Source organism: Rousettus aegyptiacus, unplaced genomic scaffold (assembly GCF_014176215.1).
Source record: "Rousettus aegyptiacus isolate mRouAeg1 unplaced genomic scaffold, mRouAeg1.p scaffold_m13_p_13, whole genome shotgun sequence".
NCBI lineage: Eukaryota > Metazoa > Chordata > Mammalia > Chiroptera > Pteropodidae > Rousettus > Rousettus aegyptiacus.
The window spans coordinates 58,301,673-58,323,201 of NW_023416288.1; the positions used below are offsets into that span (position 1 = coordinate 58,301,673).

General features: G+C 45.0%; 1 protein-coding gene across 4 annotated transcripts in view; it reads left to right on the forward strand.

The window, feature by feature from the left end:
* The window catches only part of LOC107498231 (solute carrier family 23 member 1), a 43,192-nt gene that overhangs the window by 12,584 nt on the left and 9,079 nt on the right, over positions 1–21,529 (forward strand). For 3 of the 4 annotated variants that reach the window (XM_036230872.1, XM_036230871.1, XM_036230873.1), the window contains 4 exons: positions 1,054–1,200; positions 3,815–3,972; positions 13,952–14,111; positions 20,523–20,704. In XM_036230872.1, the coding sequence (XP_036086765.1) occupies positions 1,054–1,200; positions 3,815–3,972; positions 13,952–14,111; positions 20,523–20,704 (647 nt within the window). The remainder of the gene's footprint in view (positions 1–1,053; positions 1,201–3,814; positions 3,973–13,951; positions 14,112–20,522; positions 20,705–21,529) is intronic. The other variant, XM_036230874.1, reaches the window with a different exon arrangement.

Here is a 21,529-nt window from a genome sequence, read left to right on the forward strand (position 1 = left end):
ACGTTACGTAAGTTTAAGATGTACAATGTGTTAATCTGATACACTTATCTATTATGGAATGATTATACCTCAGTGTTAGCTAACACCTCTATCGTGTCATATAATTACCATTTCTTTTTTGTGATGAGAACATTTAAGATCTACTTTCTTAGAAATTTTAAAGTATATAATAGAGCATTATTAACTATAATCAGAATGTCGTACATTAGATCCCCACAACTCGTCTTATAATATTTGTATTCTTGACCAACATCTTTCTATTTCTTCACGCTTTATGTAATTTTCTCAACTATCTATGATGTAGGCATTACTGACATTCCTATTATATAAATCAGAAATTTGAGGATTAGAAATATTAGTAGTTTACAAAAGATTGGTAAGTTATATGGCTGATACGTGGGGGGAGTTAATTTTGGTTAAACTGGCAGGAGTGTAAATTGGCTATTGCCCCCAGAGCAATTTGTAGTCACTGTACTCGTTTATCTTTGTATGTGACATCCATCCGTTCATTCGGTCTACACCGGGCACAGGGATTGCTCTAGAAGCTGGGACAACAAAAGAGAGTCAGGCACGATCAATGCATTCTAGGAACTCACAGCCCAGCAGAAGAGATAGTTAAGGAAACTGTCCATTGTAACAAACATGCCGTAACGAGGGCTTTGGCAGATGTCAACACAGGGCCTGGGGCTGCGACACCATTCTGGGACCAAGATCCCTATTTACATGACTGTCTGGGAGCAAAACCCGCCTATTTCCTGACTTTGGAGTTGGCGTCCATCTCCTCCTGCACACAGGTGTGTCTCTGCCAGGGCGTCAGGCCAGGTATCCACTCCCCTTGCACGGCCCCAGACTTCACACAGAGGCCCTGCTGCAGAGGTATAATATAGAACCATTAGTCTTTTGAGTCTGGGTCTAGAAACCCCAAGCTGTCCAACAGTTATTTCTATCCCATGGCCTCTTGCTTCTGGAAGATCATCCATCTGTGTGGTTGAAATCAGGAAGTTCACTTGATTCTCCTTGAGACGCCCAGATATGTTCTTCTCTTGCTCCTAGCAGAGGGGTGATGGTGTGCTCAGCTCTCACAGTGATGGCCAAAGCAGGAAGAAGGATGGCCTGCCCAGGAGTACCAGCAGCAACCACCTGGCCTATGACATTCTGGACATCCCTCCGTGGTATATCTGCATCTTCTTGGGGATCCAGGTAATGCCACCCAGCAAGCACTGGGTCCAAAGGGATTATCTTGAAAGCCACATTAACACACACCCAGGTCAAATTACTCAAGGTCCACAGCCTCGGTGGTGGACATTCTTGTCTTCCATGTAACTGACCTCTAGGGGAACTCAACGCTCCTCTGGCTCTCTTTCTGTCCAGGAGTTTGGGGGTGAGGGAAGGAATTAGGGAGGATTCTCTCTCATTGATAGGTCACATTAAGGACACCAACTGGGCCATTGTTTGTTTGTTCGTTTTTTAAGATACGGATTTTAACTTATTTGATAGTCAATAACTAGAGTTTGGGAAATTTGGGGAAACAGGCATTCTTGAACACTTCTGTTGGAATATTATTCATCACAAACTTTCCAGATGGCAATTTGGTGATTTCTATCAACATGTAAAACACATATGCCTTTTAACTTAGAGTCCCCAGTGCTAACGAATTTTTCTGAGGATGTGTGGGCAAGACTTGTTAAGGTAAGTATGAAGATGTTCTTGTAACATTATCAAATAAGAAAATCAAAATCACACAACAAACGAACAAACAAACCCCTAGAAACAATGAAATTATCTATCATAGGGAACTGGTTAAATAAATTGTGGCACAATCTAACAAATGACTTTTTGTGCAGTTGCTAAAAAGAGAAAAATATATTTACCCTGCAGTTAGGAAATATTCTCCAAGATATATTAAGTGAAAAAAAAAAAGTAAATAACTATGTATACTGTGATATTTTGTGTGTGTGTTAAAAACAAACAAAAAAGAGATAGAACGATAGAAATAAGTATATGTAGTAATTTTGTACATTTTAAAGAATTCATAAAAAAAAAAAACTAAAGGCATTTAACCTACAGAAGAGGAACTAGGAAAGGTAGAGTTGCTTTTGACTTTCACTTTTTTGTGTGTGACTTTTTATAACATGAATTTTCTAATCTAATGGTACAAACTGTTCCATGTGGGATATCACAGAGGAGATACACATTGTTGTTCGCTTCTTCGTGCTTTTCTATAAAATGAGAAGAACAAATGTAATGCTATTTTAAAAATATTATGAGCCAATAAAATGGACAATGAAGATATTTTATTATCAAAGGATGTTGAATTTTGTTAAATGCTTTTTCTGCATCTATTAACATGATCAAATGATTTTTTATCTTTAATGTGGTATATCATTTATTGATTTGCATATGTCAAACCGTCCTCATGTCTCAGAGATAAATCCCACATGATCATGCTGTAAATCCTTTTAATGTGCTGTTGAATCCAGTTTGCTAAGATTTTGTTGAGAATTTTTGCATCTATATTCATCAGGGATACTGGCCTGTAGTGTCTTTATCCGGCTTCGATATCGGGGTTATGCCAGCCTTGTAAAATGAGTTTGGGCATCTTCCCTCCCCTTTGATTTTTTTAGAAGAGTTTATAAAAGATCAGTGTTAATTCTTTAAATGTTTGGTTAAATTCACCAGTGAATCCGTCTGGTCTAGGGCTTTTCTTTGTTGGAGGGTTTTTGATAACTGTTTCAATCTCCTCGAGTGTTCAAATTTCCTGTTTCTTCATGATTCAATCTGGGTAAGTTGTGTGTCACTAGGGATTTATTCATTTTTTTTTCTAGGTTATCCAATTTGTAGGTCTCGTGGTATTTTGTATTTCTATTGTGTCAGTTGTAATGGCTCTTCTTTCGTTTCTGATTTTGTTTATTTGGGTCTTCTCTTTTTTCCCTTAGTCTAACTAAGGGTTTGTTTGTCCTTTCAAAAATCCAGCTCTTAGTTTTGTTGATCTTTTCTAATTTTTTCTGGCCTCTCTTTCATTAATTTTGCTCTGGTCTTTGTTATTTCCTTCCTTCTGCTAACTTTGAGTTTAGCTTGTTCTTTTTCTAGTTCCTTGAGGTGTAAAGTTACATTGTTTACTTGAGATCTTTCTTTTTTTCTTAAGGTAAGCATATGTTGCTATAAAACTCCCTCTTAGAAATACTTTGGCTACATCACATGAGTTTGGTATATTGTATTTCATTCCACTTTCATTTGTCTCAAGATATTTTTTTCGATTTCTTCTTTGACTCATTGGTTGTTTAGAAGTGTGTTGCTTAATTTCTACAGATTCGTGAATTTTCTTCCTGTTATTATTAACTTCTAGTTTTATACCCATGTGATTGGAAAAAAATCTGACATGATTTGAATCTTCTTAAATTTGCTGCTGCTGGTTTGTGCCTCCACGTATGATCTGGCCCAGAGAATGTGCTCAGGCCTTGCTGATCAACGGTCTTGCTGTCGCCTTGTGCCTTAATTTAATAATAGTGTCCCTCCTTGGTCCCTGTTCTGTCCTCCTGTGCTGTGTCCCTGCCTTTGTTTCTCATCCAGGATACCAGTTCCCAGCACTAGAGTCCTGCCCTTGCACCCCAGACCCCCTGGCCGGGTCATTGCTTCTTGCTGGCCGGCCTTCCTAGCTCCCACTACTTGCCTGGACCTGAGCCTGTCACTCATACTCAGGTTCCTCTGAGACCAGAAGCAGAGCTCCCGCCTCTGCCAGTGGGAATGGGGATGAGGACAGAGCAGGAAGTCACAGCACCTACAAGCCTGTCTACTCGCTCTTCTCTGCCTACAGCACTTCCTCACGGCCCTGGGGGGGCTCGTGGCAGTGCCACTCATCCTGGCCAAGGACCTGTGTCTGCAGCATGACCCCCTGACCCAGAGCTACCTCATCAGCACCATTTTCTTCGTCTCTGGCATCTGCACTCTCCTGCAAGTGTTATTAGGAGTCAGGTAGGTAAAACTTCTCCCTGCGGATTCTGACTTTTACCTGCCAGGGCATCAGCAAGGTTGGCTTGGCCCATAGCCAGGAAGGTGTTTAGGAAGCCGATGGGACCTGACAGAGGGCGCACAGGACTGGGAGTCAGAGCCCGGGTTCATGTCCTGGTTCCATCACGTACTGTCATTATTAGCTAGGATTCTTGATTAAAACAGCACGAATCTAAATTAGCTTGGGCAGAGATTTGTTCTGTTAACTTATCAGATCGAGCCGCGAGAAAGGCAGGCTGCATCGTGCATCAGGAACGTGTTTAACTGGGAACTCAAATGCTGCTGGAACTTTCTCTTCTCTTGTCCCTACTTGGGCCTACCCCTCGTATTTGCGAGACCCAGGGCAAGAGTATAAATGGAGACCCATATGGTCCATATTTGAATACTGGAGAGCTAGAAGCCACATTTACACACTCCCAAATAAAATATGGAAAGCCAAGTTTGAATTTAGAATTCTCTGACTCCTTCAAGTCTTGCTTTGGGACCCGGCAGCATGGGGACAGCCAGCCCCCGATCTGCCGCCCTCCCCACGTCTCTCCCACCTCAGGCTTTTCTCTGGATCACAAATGGTCTCACACGCATGCATCTGGGCACTCCACCCTGCACCTGCAAGCTCCACCCACACATCCCGCCTCCACACGCACACCAGCTTCCCCAAACAGCTGTCTCTTGGCCATCTCTCAGCCCTCGGGGTGTGCACACTCGCATCATGGTCTGCCTTCAGCAGGACGGACCTGGGGAAGAGGCTCAGGCAGGGTCCAGAATAGGCTCGGGGCCATTTGGACAGAGCATCCTTGGGCCTCAGACTGGGGAGGTGCACGGCTCGAGGTGGACATATCCCCTCAGCCTGGCAGACGCCTGCGCAGAGAGGCCAGAGTGGGGCCCTTCGGTGCATCGGGCTAAGTGCAGGGGGCTCCCTTTCCCAGGCTGAGGGCAGGGCTGTGTGCTCACTCCTCTGCCAGTGCCCATGCCTCATTCTCGCGGACAGGCTTCCTGCGCCAGTCGCAGGCTGGGCTGCTGGCAGCCCTCGCTTCTACCCCTAAAGCAAGCAAATGCTGCCCTGGCTGGCCTCACATTTTAAAGTTCCAGGGAAGAGCTCCAACCGGCACAGCTTAAGCCAAATGCCCAGCCCTGGACCAAAGAGAGCAACCGATATGGCAACTCCCATTCAGGAAGTTTTCGTGAAACAGGGAAGACAAGTTCTGTTCTGAGTAAATAAGACAACAGACATTCACTGAACCGGATCTGTGGGTTGGGACCTGTCAAAAAGGCAATTGATGATGATATGTACCCTATTCCCCTACAGCATCAGTTGAGATAATCGGATGGTATGATAACAGTAATCCCCTTTTTGAAACCATCAAGTCCTTTACGTTTGTTTGGAGGCTGCTAGACTCAGTGTGAGTAAATTAGAGTCCTGTTGCTCTGGAGCTGGCCCCGGGCAAAACCGTGAAGGAAGCCTGGCAGGTGTGTCTTTGGAGCCTTTCTCCTCCTCATTTCCACACATCCTCTCTTCCCTTTCTCCACCTGAACCCCAGGCGGCTCCCTGGGGTCGTCATCTTCTCAGGAAATTCCTCCCTGTGAGCACTCAGGACCTTCCCAAATCACCTCCCTCCCCCCTGTGACTCCTGTATCTTCCCCTTTTAATACCAATTTAGCCCCTAGTTCAAGGACAGATCCAGGTTTCGCTCAGCCTGCAGAGTATACAGATTTTGGTATCCTCGTTAAGGGAAAGAACACAGACGTATGACTATGAAATCATGTCACGAGAAAGAGAATCTTTACTTAGATTAAAAAAAAAAATCACAAGTTACAAATTTTTTAAAAGGAGGTAAATGGCACAAATGCCACAGATTCTAAAACATAGCCTGATTTTTTTTTATTTAACTTCCTCTCAGTTTCCCTTATTTCCCTATCCCAACACACACATTCTGTGTTTACATGCTTTGATCACCTTCTCATTTTATAGAAAGAAGGAAAAGTAATTCAGTCATTCTTCTAGCATGGGCTGGTGAAGTTTGTTATTACTGCAAGTCGGAATGCGTTTCTTACCTTCACGCACACATTGTAGTACTGCTATCAATTTGTGGCCTATGAACACAGGGATTCTGATAAATGATATGTGATTGCTATGAAAAAATTTTAAGTGCATGGTGCATTTTTAATTGTATTTTTTTTTTGCATTATTAATTATATTTCCCGATAGGAGAAAAATTCCCATTTTGCTTGCACATAAAGGAGAACCAAATTTTCTCTTGTATATCTGAGGGTTGTCAAGTTTTCCACAGACTTTCTTCTGGCTTCACACACTACAAATCTTGCTTCTCACCCACCAATCACAAATGTCAAGTGCCAGGTGTTATGGGACACAGTTAGATCGTAAGGCGACCTCTGGCCTTGCAGCTTCACGCTGTGACGTACAGCGGGCTGGCAAAGTGGGCGGTAGAATTATCACTGGAAACCATGAGTCCACCAGGACGGCTAGCAATACATTGACTATATATGGGGAGGTTAGTGGTCTCGAACCATATGAATCTATCCCATTACATTCAAACTAAATTTATCCTGACTCAGTTTCCCCTTAGCCGGATCCTAAAAGTGCTTGTGGCCTTTCAAGCACCATCCGATGTGAGGTTTAGAGTTAGGGAGATGGCCGTGGAAAGAGACGGTAACCAGTGTGACTGAAACCTACTTCTGCCGATGTTACAAAGGCGCACGGCTAGTGAACACATCGCGGGTCCCTCCTTGGACTTTAGAAGGAGCCGTGCCAATGGGGGCTCTTCACTCTAAGTTTGCTTTTGACCCGACCTGTGCCAGGCCTGAGCGCTGCCTTGGGGTTGCAGAGGAAAACGGAAAACATTTTCCACAATGCGCTTCTGCCTGAGCCATCTTCAGAGAAAATGACTCGATGGGAAAAAGTAATATCTGTTTATTCTTTATGAATTATCTGAATCAAGCCACGGGGGTGTAGACCGATATGGGGTCAGTCAGTTGTTTCCAGGACAGGCTGCATCCAGAGGAGAATACTCACTCTTACTGTTTCATTTTTTCTTTTTTCTTTCTTTCTTTCTTTTCTCTCTTTTTTTTTTTTTTGCCTGAATCAAACATAGGCACTTTCCAAAAAACACCTTCTTTGCAAATCATTTCCAGGAAATACAACAATTCTTGAGTTACCGCAGTCTCTGCGGAGGAGTGGGAGACTAGCGCCCACATCCTTGCCAGGTTATCTCCCTTCATCCCTCTTCCTGCTTCTGACACCACGTCTGTGAGCCCAGGTTTCTTCCAAACCCCCACCAAGGACTCAGACAGATACAGGGTTTGGTCTGGTCTGTCTCTCAGGCCCCTGACATCCAGGACCCCCTCGCTGTCCAGGACTGGCCCTGGGAAGCTAAGATGCGGCAGTGGGATTACAGAGGCCTCGCAGAGACTGCCTGGCCACCCGGGAGCCCTCGACCCCTGCCCTGGCCCTGTGAGAGTCACAAACGCAAAACTCCTCTGCATGAGGAAGCTCCTTCCCTTAAACCTGAGATGGAAAAGCTTCGAGCTTGGAAACTGGATGCCTGAACCGTGGTCCTGGCTTCTGTGCCATGGGAACTTGGATGGGTCCTTGACCCTCTCTAAGGCTCAGTTTTCTCATCTATAAAATGACAGAGTTGAACTATACAGTTTCTAAAAGTCCCTTCTATCTCTGCTATCGAGGGCACCTGTGGTGTTGACAGAGATCACGAAGGGTCTGTTTTTCAACTGGATAATCTGTAGCAAAAGTGCCTGTGGGTTTAGCCTTCTAGTAAGTGCTTTGAGAAACGCAAACTAATCGGGAGTTTAGGGTTCAAAGAACTCATGCCCTAACTAAACACACAAAGAAAGAAGGAACTAAAATTAGGAAATAAAATCATGCTGATGTCATTACACTAAGGTGAGGAGTGGGGGGATAAACTTCAGTTTGGTTCCACCCAGGGAAACGGGCTTCCTTCCCAGAGGCTAAGAGTTAGTCTCTACGACATTATTAATCGCAAAATCTAACTAATAGCTTATGAGTTAAAGTCCAAGTAGATTTGATTGCTGGTTATCTGCTAACCGGTATTTCGTAATGTACTTTTCTGAATATTGCTGGCATTGCAATAATGCTTCAGATTAAAAGCACATTAAGTAATCAAAAGGGAACAACAGGCAATCACTGTCGTTCTCCACAGAAGAGGTAAGAGCACTGTGCCTGGTGCGGGGCCAGAAGCTCTGATTAGTTAGGGCACCAGTTAGGGGTCTTGGTTGCATCCCGCAAAGTCCTTCCTCACTTAGGTGCTCACTTCTGAAATTCATGTAAGGACACACATCGTCGTTCATTTCGAAATGAGATATTAACTTTAAAAGGCAACCACTAGAGGAAATCAAATATTGACTGTATGTAAGTCTAGGTTTTCATTTCATCTCTGGGATTCTTTATGAATGTATCTGGTAACCTCTTTTTCTGGAGTGGTTCCAGGTGACATATCTCCCTTCCCATTTTCCCGGGAATATCTCGAGTGTAGAGCAAGTACTTCGACACAAAGTGCATTCGGATGTCTTGTGCTTGCGTGCGGTTTGGTCAGAGTCAGTCCTCGCCTTGGTGCTGTCCATCTGCTGACTTCGCTGTAGCGGAGCCCTGCCCCGCCCTGCCCTAGCTCCGCCTCAGAAAGACCATGCCCCCCATAAAGGGGTCTGCCGCCACCCCGCTTCTGCAGCCCTGTTGACAGCCAAGTCACCAGATGCTGCACGGGGGCTCTGGGTGGAGCAGCAATAGTGATGGCTGCTGGGGCAGAAGAGTGACTTGGTCATCGGCCACGTCAGGGGAGGGACAGGGGTTGATGAGCCCCCAGGAGAGGGCAGGTGCTTCTGCGTCTCCTAAGTTTAATTTGAATAGTTACCTACCGGGAAGGGGAAGGTACAGGATAATGGAATGAGGAATGACGGAATGAGGAATGACGGAATGACGGGGCTTTCCCACAATTTAGCAGGTCCTTATCTGCTCGGAGTAGGGAGATCAGTAAAAAGGGGAACAAAGTGCTCTTTGTGTAACAGTAAAGTAGTTGACCCTTGGGCAAGGCCCTGCCTCTCCTTTCCATCCCTGACAATATTTGCCTTGTTGTCTCTCAGAGTCTTTACGTTTCTGCGAAGAGGAACAGTTTTTTTTTTTTTTTTTTACCTTTTCCAAAGCCTTGAAAATTAGATAATGCAGGTAAAGTGCTTATTAGCTCAGCGCCTGATTTTAAAAAATGTATTTTTCACAAGAAAGGGATTGTACTACACAGTTTTGCACCGTCTCTCCCTTTTTGAATAATTCAAAAATTTTAATTGCAGTAAAAGGCACCCCTTTCTGCCCCCTTTTTAAAAACATATACGATGCATGTTTTGTAAATAGCTTGGTGTTTCGATGCACATTCTTCTGCAGTAGCACTTTTTCAAAAAGTGATCGCTTAGTTTGCCGTCCTCTGGAATACATAATTACGTTCTAGTTTATTTCGCCATTTCCTATTAAATGACATCTAAGTCGTTTTGGGTTTTTCGCGACAGTAATAGTGACCAGTGTCACTGGCCCTTCCCACTGGCATTCGGATGTCCTCCCACCGCAATGCAATGTCACCTTGCCTACCCTGAAAGAAACACTCTTGAAATAACAATATGAAGACACCGCACAGTTTTAAAATACTGTATAAGCTTCGATGTTAACACTCCCTCCAGGGGACATATTTCTGTGACTTTGCCAACGTCTAGCACCAATCTTATCAGGCTTTTTAGAGATACATTCCTGAGACTGCAGATTTGGACATTTTACCTCTTCTTAGAAAACATGCAAGTCATTGTAAAAATGGCGGGGAGTTTTCTCCTCTTCAGACTTGAGCAGACAGATGAGTCGGGGAAGGACGGAGGGAGAAGAAGGACGGACAGGGAGAATCTAGCCATGTTTTTTCTACGAGCTGTTGTGAGTGTGGCCGTGGAGATTTGTACCCAGATCCCAGTCTGTCTGTGCCCCGACCGGCTCTTTCTGTGATGGCTCGTGAGGCTGGGTGTGGGCGAGGTGGGGCGGGGAGGAGATGAGATGGAGGGAGCATCCGAGTACAGAGCGGCAGGCCCTTACGGCGCCATGACGTATTCGTAAGTCCCCTTCAATCCTGTTTGGAACAAGACGAAGTGCAAATTATTTGCTAAAGTTAATACATGACATGTCGGGACTTGTGTGACGTTATGAGAGCACTTCTTGTAAATCAAATCTAACAGAAACAAAAATGGGAGAGAGCGGGGGGGAGGGGGGTGCGGATCTGGAGTAGGTCCAGCAGCGACACTGGAATGATAAGCTTCAAAATGATTTACTGATCCAATGAAACCAGCTCCATCCCAATTGACGCGTGTTGTCAGATCCCATGAAGAGAGGCACGCATCGGACACTGACCCCTACCTGTGAACATGAGCGCCTAAACCCGACGGATGCTGCAGGTCAGGCCGTGCTCCCCGAGGGGCTGAGTCGGTGGCACGGAGCAAAGAGGGGATCGATGCGGAGGGCCAGCCCAAGCACGTGGTTCCCAACCACATGAAAGAAAACGGGGCACAGAGAAAACAAATCTCAGAGAAACAGCTTTCAAGAAATGGGAATTTCAAACAACAGTAAACAAACAAACAAACAAACAAACAAAGGTGGGGGGTGCACTGTAACATCTGTTATTTAGAGGAAACATTAAAGAAAACGTCCTGATGTGAGCTGCCTTCTCAGGAGGCGCCACACACTTCAGAGGGAAAGATAATGAAAGTCGCCCTTATTTACTGAGCTCCGCTATGCTCTGGGCAATGGGCTAAGTATTCACGCGTGTTTTATCTTCATAGCTACAATTTGGGGAGAGTACAGTTATCTTTGTTTTATCGAAGCGGACACAGAGGCTTGCAGGAGTTGGACAACATGCCTAGGTCACACAATGGCAATGTAGAGACAGATTGAAACTTGTCTTGGGTCTATACCATATTCTTAATTAGTGTCATGGGGCAGTGATGTTGAGTGAGGAGACCCAAGCACGCATCCTGGTTAACTCTGTGACCTTGGGGGCAGATTGCCTATCTGTGAGATGACAAAGCCAGGCTGAATAAGTTTCAAAGGGCTCTTCTAGCTCTAAAATGTCCAGTTTTTAAAATAACAGTCTGTAGTTTACAAGAGAGACATTTAGGTCACAAGGCACATATAGAACAATAGTGAACCATATTCGAGAACGAATTTTAAAAAAATAGGATATGCCATCATGGTAGCAAATGAAATTAACTATGAAATTAAAAAGAGCATTGAGATACAAACAACATCAAGGTCACCACAGAAGGTTAGAGATACATAGAACAACAAAAGCCTAATAATGATACTGAGCGCCCACATTCCATACATGTGCCAGGAAAGAGAATGGAAGAAAAACTAGCAGAAATGAAAGAAATCGTATGGATCTATCTATGTATCTATGTATCTATGTATCTATGTATCTATCTATCTATCTATCTATCTATCTATCTATCATCATCTATCTATTGTCTATCAATCAGTCAATCAATCAATCAACCAATCAAAAGGGTACTGACAAGAAATTTGAATGCCTAACAAAATGGGGTGGAGGTGGGGAAAAAATGGAAAATGGAGTTGGAAGGTCTGAGTATAGAATAATGACAGAAGAATTTATTGCTACAATGTATGAACGTAAAGGGTGGGGCATGATAATACGCTGAAACAAACAAATGGAAAAAATTCATCTTGAACATACAAGGTATTTAGAAATTACAAAAAGGCAGGAAGTTCATATAGCACATTATCCCACATAAATGTAATCATCTTAAAATAACATAACATAAACAGAATTAGAAAAGCGTTCAACTACTTGAAAATTTCAAAATATTCCCCCCAAAAAATGTCTGAATTGGAGATGAATTTCTGCACATAATTAGAGAAAACATTTTTAAAAACCGAAAATAAAGCTCACAATCATAAGAATTGTTATAAATATATTTTGACAGTATCCAAATTCTATGGAATGAGTAGGCAATTTATAGACAAGGGAAAACAGACCTAAAATCACACACATGCGTCTACATCTTTCATGGCTTAATGAAATGCAAATTAGTATTTGTTAGGGTTTCATGGCAGGACTACGAACATTTTTTTTAAAAAGGAAACTGATAAAGCCCAACGTTGGCAGGTTTTTTTGTGGCACCAGGCTCAGCAATGGAGGAACAGAAATGAAAAAGGATGCCCTGCCCTCGTGGCGAAGGCATTGGGGGCAGGCCAACACGGCGGCGTGGGTGTAAGCGCCGTTACAAGGTGTTGAAAGCGATCTGGAGGGCAAGGCAGTGTGTACGGTTAGTTTGTTAGTAGTGGAGCCAGCAGAGAAATATGTAACTAGACTGTAAGCAGGGGTTTCGTCTCACTCACCGTGGTGTCCTTAGTACCCTGGCACCTAGTGTCTGCCACCTAGCAGGTCCTCAGTAAACATTTGTTGCATGAATGAAATGTGCATATGGAATTACAGCAAAAAAAATTTTTTTTTTTTTAAATACAGGACCTGTATTATGTGCTCTTTGGTTATACCCATATACAAAAATTTATCTATCTATCTGTCATCTATCTATCTATCTATCTATCTATCTATCTATCTATTTATGTATCTATTTAGAAAGCTCAAAAGGGATTTTGCAATGATATAAATGCAGCGTGTTTTCCTTTTTCCATCAAGATACTTAAGACTCTTAGTTTTTAAATTAAAAAAAAAAATTATTCACGCATGTCCCTACCAACCACACCACCCACATGTTCCTGCCTTGTGTGTTTGCAATGTATTCCATTCAGTTCGGGGGCTTTATGGGTCTAGATTTATGAGTCCAGATCAGCCGTCCTCAGCCCTGGCTGCACGTTAGAATCACCTGGAGCTCTGACGCTCCCTGTGCCTGGTGCCTCCTAGACGAGCTCACTGACCGTCCGGGCCGGGGAGTGGGGATGCCCAGGCGTCGCGATTCCAGTGCTCAGCCAGGACACGAAGGCCACTTAGGCAGCAAAACTCTTCTATAAACTTTCATATGTTTTCATCCCATAAAATGTGCCCAGGCGTTCTCAAGAATAACCTTAAAGATGTCTTAATGAAATCCCGAGTTCAAAAACGCCCTTCTAGTATTGTTAAGAAAAAGTATCTGAACTGGGCGTGCCACAGTAGTGGAAGCAACCAAGATGCTGGGGTCCCTCTGTTCCGCTCCCCACCCCCAAATTCCAATGTTCAGGGCAGGCGGATTAGGTTAGGCTTGATAGCCTCTGACCTAGAAAGAGGATTGTTGGAGACCAACGTACCAGGCTGTGTTCACCTGGGAGGGAGGGCAAGTCAGGCGGGCAGTACCGGAAGTTCTCACGGAGGCCAGAGTGAGATGAAGGGCCTGGCTGGGGCGCGCGTCCTGATAATTGACCTCTAACCGGTTCCGTCCATGTGATAAAACGGAGCCTGAAGGTAGAGGTCTGGGATGGAGGTTCATTTTTGAAGACGCAGGGGAATTTGGCAACCCAGATTCTAGGCTGTGCATCTCTTGTTGGTGGGAGGAAGTCACATGTATGAGCTGTGCTTCGGTCCTGGGGAAGATCCAGTAGGATGGGGTAGACAGTGGCACCCACTGGCCATGTTTGCTGAGCTCTGTGCTGTCTCCGAATCATTTCCCAGTGCCTGACTCTCTCCTCCTGGGCTCGCATCTCCGAGAGGGTTAGGTCTGCTTGTCTTTCCCCTTCCCACCTCTCTTACCCATCCAAAGTTGGCAGGGTTCATGGGTCTGATGTGTCCGTGTATACTAAGGAGCGTGGCAACACATGAGTGTTGCCTCTGGGATTAAAAGGCTCCTGGTTGGGGCCAGTGACAGGACAGACCAGTGCTACAGGATCATGTGGGTGACTGCACCCATTCCCCTCCTCCAGGTTGCCCATTCTTCAGGGAGGGACATTTGCTTTTGTGGCACCCTCCCTGGCCATGCTGTCTCTTCCCGCCTGGAAGTGCCCTGAGTGGACATTCAACGCCAGCCAGGTGAATACCAGCTCTCCTGAATTCATCGAGGAATGGCAGAAGAGGATCCGAGAGGTAATGGTGCATGGGGGTGGGGTGGGTGGGTGGGGGTGTGGAGTGGACCGGGTACTCAACAGGGGCCACGGTGTTGGTTCATTTGTTCAACGTTCATTGCTCGACTTATCACTAGTCCAGATCCAGGGCATTAAGATACTGCCGTAGATAAGACAGACAAGGACCCTGTACTCTTGGAGCTAATGAGCTATGGATGTGCGGGGCAGGGTGAGAGAGAGACAAATGTATTCCAGTAAGTAAGTAGAAAAGGGAAATTTCCCGAAGTTGTAAGCGCAATGAAGAAAATAAAGCAGTATGAGGAGCAAGAGAGGGATTGGGATAGCCAGGGTGGAAAAGGTGGAGGGGAAAGTTAGGTTTACCTGGAAACGCATGTCTCAAGGAAGAAGAGCCGAAGCGTCCTGGGAGACAGAGGACAACAGGTAGTAACGCTCGTTTTATATTGTCATCAAACGTCATTGTCGAATACCTGCCAGATGCCAAGTGTTGTGTTAAGTGCTGGGGCTGCAAAGAGGAGAGAGACACATCACAGTGATGATGATGGTGATGATGATGATGATGGTGATGGTGATGGTGATGATGGTAATGATGGTGATGATGGTGATGATGGTGATGATGGTGATGGTGATGATGGTGATGATGGTGATGATGGTGATGATGGTGATGATGGTGGTGATGATGATAATAGTAGCAGCAGCTCATAGTTACTGAGCACTTAGAGTTTTCCAGACATTTTGCTACAAGTTTTTAATGGACGCACAAGCACCATATTGACATATATGCGTAGTAGGCTCAGATTAATGGGAAAACCAATGTGCAGGACCAGGCCCGGCTCAGCCAACCATTCTGTTAGTGGGTACCGTTTGCTTAGTCTGTCCTTTTTGGACAGTTGTGCCCTGTGCTGATATACTGTGAAACCCGACCGTTGCTTGATTCAGTTGTATCATCCAGGAAAAGGAACTGGGGGCCTTAAAGCTGCTGACCGAAGTTTGGCCAGGTTCCAGGCTGGCTTATCTAAATGATGGATAAGGGGAGTCAGTACACTCAGGGTTCCTGGCAGAGTTCAGCCTCACCCTTGGGAACAGTGGACTTGATAGCTTCCGGACACCAACATTCTCACCTGGCATGGGGGGTGAGGGGCAGGGGCGGCTTGTGGGCAGGGTACCATGAGAGAGCAAAGCTCACCTGAGATCTCTGAGAAGCCCAGGATTGCCCTCCCAGCTGACCTTAAACACTCAGGCCCGGAGCTAGGCCAGGGACCGTCTCCTCCAGAGCAGAGGAAGGCTTGCACAAGCACTGCGTGAGGACGGGCTTCTAGTACCAGGCAGTTGGTTCAGGCTTGAATATAACCCTGACTTACTGCCTTCAGCACCGCCTCCCCCAGGATCACTAGAACTGGGCCAAGGACATATCTGAACTCAACACTGGGACCTGGAGCCGAGTTCATTCCCTAGATAACCCTCAGAACCAAGCTAACAAGCCTTAGACCAGCCAGGGTTCATCCTGCAACCCACCCCGATCCACGTCCAGTATCCTCATGGTCTCATGGCTGTGACAATGATCATATCTACTATTCGTGAAACAAAGGAAGAGGGAAGTCAGAGGAGGAGACACAGTACACGATTTCTATTCTTACCTGTATTTGACCAACGAGAAGGAATAAAATCGACAAGACACTTCAATGCCTACTACTACTACTACTGTATGTTGGATGATATTGCTCTAGTTTTATCTTTTTCCCCCGATGAACTCATAATTAGTCCATGACCCATTTTTTTAAATTATTTTTAAAAATGCTTGTCAATTATAGTTGACATACAATATTATATTAGTTTCAGGCGGACAACACAGTGATTAGACATTTTTATAACTTACTAAGTGATTGCCTTGGTAAATCCAGTACCCATCTGACATCATACCCAGTTATTACAATACCACTGACAATATTCCCCATGCTGTACTCTACATCCCCATGGCTGTTGTGTAACTAACAATTTGTACCTCTTAAACCCCTCCCCCTTCACCCATCTCCCACTCCAGCCCGCCAATCTGGCCACCATCAAAATGCTCTCTGTATCTATGAGCGGTTTCTCTTTCGTTTGTTCATTTATCCTGTTTTCTAGATTCCACATATAAGTGGAATCGTATGACATTTGTCTTTCTCTGAGTCCGTGACCCATTTTAATCTTATGCAAAAGTTCAAGCAACAGAACGTGTCCTAACGTGCCAGCCACGTTCACAATGCTCGCTCCTCATGGGCCGTCCAGTACCGCCCAGCACATGCTGCGTCCAGTTTTACTAGATGCCTTTCCCGATGCCAGCATCCCTCATCTCAGCCTGAAGATTTATCTGAAATATTGCTAAGAAATCATTTTTCTTATTTTCAATTCGTTTTAAATGTAAAGGGCAAAAGCGTCATCATTTGAGACGGTAATTTATTTGGTGGCTCTAGTTCCTCCTGCAACATCTTTCTTTTTCCCCACTGGGATCCCTTCTTAGCCCCTTCCCCGGCTCCTATTGAAAGAGGGGGTTTTGAGTCCTCTGTTCTCCTTCAGAGAGCGGACAGCAAAAGTAACGTTGTTAAACCTTCGCGTGCGTCCTAGTCCATGGTACTTTCAAATGATTTAATAAGTGTGTCGTCCCTGGGTCCTCTCCACTGGGTGAGGTGCATCCTGAACACACCAGACTTTCCAATCTGGCCCATAAATAGCACCAGAATTCCAATAAGTCCAAATAAGTTGGTTTCCATTTCTCCCATCTGAGAGAACACAGCCAAATCCCTAATCCCGAGAAAAGAGGATTTCTTTACCTCCCTTCGTTTCTGGTTAGCTTGACGTTACGTTGTCCTACCCTGGAAAGCCAGCACTTTGTGCCTTTATCACCCGCATCAGGTTGCTTCAAGCGCATGTTCTAATTTTCCAGTAATGTCACTGCTTCTGCGAAGCAATGTGAAATATGAAAAGCTCACTTGATATTGTGTTTCTTGGTCCACTCCTGTCGTGTTCATGCTATGAAAAGTGATTCTTGAGCTGCGTGATCTATGTAAGTTGATATTTACTGTGAGTGTACAATTTGGGTTGCCAATCTTTTCACAGTAATCCGGGCCGGGGCTTCAGCTGCAGAATAGGCAAGGCTCAAACCAGATACACCGTCAATACCAGTTTTCAAAAATATTAAAACCTCCATGCCCTGTGAAGAGTCCAGTATAGGCGACCTCCCAGCTCGATGATGAGCCATATACCCTTATTCTCCCACCAGAGGCCCTCATGCTCCTTGCCGTTGGCCATCGGGCCATCCTGGTGAGTAACGGCCCTTCACGTGGAAGGCGGTTCGAGTGGCTGCCACAGCCTCACAGCAGCCCGTGGCGGGGCCCAGGCGCCTGGCTTCTGACGGCGTCAGCCATCACGCAGTGTGGACTCCACCACCGACACTTTCCACACCCCTCAGGGAGCAGCGTGCTTGTGAGGGCACAGCAGAGCCATCTGAGCTTTACCCCGTGCATTTCTGCCAGAACCTTCTGCTGCTCTCATTGAGCCCTTATGCCCCCTTTTCATCTCAGGGCGGACCCTGAGTTAACAGAGCTTTTTCATCTTTTAAAGAACAGTTTCATGTAGTTTCAGACTAAGATACTCCTAAAAATTTCACCTTTCCCGAGTCAGTATGCTCTTCTTCGATGGAGTCTAGTTAGACTAGGTCATCAATAGAATGAATCACAGAACACATGTCATTTGTAGTGCTTTGTTGGTTTGTTTTTCATTTTGTGTATGCGTTTTTTTTTGTTGTTGTTCTTTGCTGATTTTTGTTGTTCCCCGGGGAGCCTACACTTGACTTTGGCAAATCCAAATGAAAACTAAGCAAAGAAGAAGCAGAGTTTCCTCACCCCTGCTCTGCTCGGGGTGGGATTTCCCTTCCTCTCAGACCTACCCAGGACTGTAATTCCTTGTGTAAGACTCTCTTGTCTATTTAAGACTCTCCAAGAAGAAAGATATGACACATCTCTTTGTCTCTTTCCCTACCTAAGCCCTTCTGCTGCTCAAATCCTTCCTGTGTTCTAATGACGCGTCCAACACCGCAAATGGCACTAAGGTTCACCACATTCAGGAGCAGTTACTTTGTGTTTTGAGGACCCTGGGTAAGAGTTATGAAAAATAATTTCCCTAGGGCCTGAGCGGTGTTAGCAGTGAGAGAGGATGTTTAGGGACATGGGTCACGCTGTGCCTGCATTAAGCATGGGATCCCTAGTGACAGAGACACCCACGTGTTCTTCAATACATTTACTGTTTATTTTTGTGTTCGTGATATATGAAGTCCTCTAAAGCAGGAGTCAGCAAACTGATTCTTGGACCAAATCCAGCCTGTGGCCTGTTTTTTTTTGTTTTTGTTTTTGTTTTTTGTTTTGTTTTGTTTTGTTTTTACTGCTCACAAACTAAGAATGTTTTTTACATTTTAAAAGGTTGTTTAAAAACAGAATATGTAACAGAAACCTCGTATGGCCTGCAAAACCTGAAATATTTAATATCTGGCCTTTTCCAGAAAATGTTTGCCAGCCTCTGCTCCAAAAGACAGGGCTAAGGATAGGGGTTCCTCTTGCCCATAGCTAACATAGTAAACACCACCATTCTCCACCCCCTGCTCCCCGCTCGTCCCTCACCCCTGCCCCCGCTGCCCCACCTGGCCTCCAAGTGTCCCATGCAGCGAGCCCAAACCCAGAGTCCCGTCTGTGGTATTTTAGCTCCATCTGCTGGTCCAATGTTTTTCACCAGTGCTGTAAACAAGACAAAGTTCTTAAAGGTTTCACCTTCCTTTTATCGATCGATCGATTGATTGATTTTATTCTCCAAGCCAGCCTCCTAGAATTTAAGGTGGATTCTCCATGTTATCTGAGTTATATTTATCCATACACATCTTGAGGCTTGAAATAAGTGATGGTCAGCAGACCAACTGTGTATCCCAATACTAGCCCCAAATAAAAGTGATGTGACTGTCGGAACAATAGCGATGTCACCACTTACTGGGATACGAGACGTAATGGAGAGGTATACGTGGACAACGAGTCTAGTTTAAGGAAATGGTGGTAGCAGAAAAAGTAGAAAACGGGGAAGAGATGTCAGGTTCAGTTTTTCACACATTAGACCAATTTCGACTTCACCTTCCAGTATCATGGTAGTTTTTATTTATGTACTTATGTTTATATATAAGTGAAATGAATGACAGCAATAACACAGGATGGGTAGGAGAATTAGGATTATTTTGTTATTATAAGGTACTCGCACTACCTATGAAGTAGCATAATGTTATTTGAAGATGGACTTGGATTCGCTCTGCATGTATATAGCAAATTCCAGGGCAACCACTCAAAAAAAGTAAAAAAAAAAAGCTGAAAAAAGGAGAGAAAATGGACTCATAAAAAAATGCTCAATGAAAATCACAAAAGGCAAAAAAAAAAAAGAGTGGAAGACAAAAAATAGAAACAAAGAACAAGGGCAAACAATAGAAAACAGTAATGAATATGGCAGATATTAACCCAACTCTACCCATAATCACCTTGAATGTCATTGGTCTTCAAAGCACCAATTAAAAGACAGAGATTGTCAGAGCAGATCGAAAACAAGACCCAACCCTCTGTTGTCTACAGGAAACCCACTTTAAATATAAAGACACATAGAAGGGAAGTAAATGGATGGAGAAAAATAGACCATGTGAACACTAACCCAAAAGAAAGCAGGGTTGGCAAACTACAGCCTGGGAGCCAAATTGGGCCTGTTGCGTGTGTTTGTACAGCTCACACGCTAAAAAAAAAATGGTTTAATATTTTACATGGCTAAAGAAATGAAGAATATTTCATGACATGTCAAAATTATGTGAAATTCAAATTTCGGTGCCTATAAATGAAGTTTTATTGGAACACAGCTAGGCTCATTTGTTCACATACTGTCTGGAAAAGTTTCAACAGCGCCCATATGGCCTGCAAAGCCTAAAATATCCACTCTCTGGTCCTTTACAGGCAAAAAATAAATAAAAAAATAAAAAAGCCAACCCCTGCCAAAGAAAGTAGGAAAACAGAGGGAAAAAAGCAAAAAGATGTTTAGTACACTACTGAGTGATGCTAGTCGTAAGAGTCATCATCATCATCATCACTATGATCGATAAATACTTCTGAAGGCTGCTTCGTGAAAATTGTCCTATTTAGTGAAAATGTCTAACAGGGAGTTCAGAACGAGAGAGAGAGGAGAGAGATCAGAGTTCTTCTTCCTTCGGTTTCTTTGGGGTCCAGCTTTGCCTCTGAATGTACCAGAATGAACAGGCTTGGAAGTGGCCCGGGCTGGGCCCGTGACGGCGGCCTGGGCTGGGCTGGGGGTCATGGTCCTGCTGCAGGCTCTGAGATGCCTGGGCTGTACTCTTCTTCCTCTCCAGTTACAGGGAGCCATCATGGTCGCTTCCTGTGTCCAGATGCTAGTGGGCTTCTCAGGCGTCATTGGCTTTCTCATGCGCTTCATCGGTCCCTTGACCATTGCTCCGACCATCTCCCTGGTGGCCCTGCCTCTCTTCGATTCTGCGGGCAGTAATGCCGGGTCCCACTGGGGGATCGCTGCCATGTAAGTCCTCTCTGGGGAGGGAGTACCGTCTGAGTTCTCCCTGGGGGAAGATTACCCTGTAAGAATAATAAGAGTAATGGATATTGGCCAAGTCTGCAGCTTACAAACTACTTTGATGAACACCACCAGTGCTTGAAAAGTGGTGAAATTGCTACTTATAACTTATTATTTCTACTATTTATTACATCATCAGTGCTCACAGACCATGCACGAGTTAATCACAGGCAGTTCGTGTAATCACACTTAGTCTAGGGGTCACAATAAGTCGATAGTACCAGTCCCCTTCCCACTAGGTTTCCATTGAGCAAACTGGGAAGGGTGCAGACATGGCCCCACCTCTCAGGCCTCTTACAGTGAAGAGGGAGAAGACTTGCATCCAACTGCCTATGACACCAGGAGACAGTGATGAGTTAGAATGTCGTGCGTGTTCAGGGGACGAGTGATGAGAGTCAGCTGGGGGGACCAGGAAGGCTTCCTGGGAAAAAAAGAGGCCTTAAGCATTTAAACAGAGCTCGGAAGGGACTCGGGGATGGACACGGTCGTTCACGCTCCCCCTTGCGGTCTGACCACAAGGACGCGCAGAGCAGCCCCGGAGAGAAGACGGGCTCAGACTCTGTCCTCCTCGGCTCCAGTCGCTGGATCCATCCAGCTGCTACCCTCTGCGGAATGACAGCTTCCGTCCCCATATGCCTCTTCAGCCACCAGCAGCTTCTGAAAGGGCACAGCTCTCCTTTTCAGAGACGGCAGAGCGCCGTGCTGCGGGCCGGGGCCTAGACGGGGACCCTCCCTAGGCGGCCGCTGCTCCCAGTCCCAGAGACGTGGGGT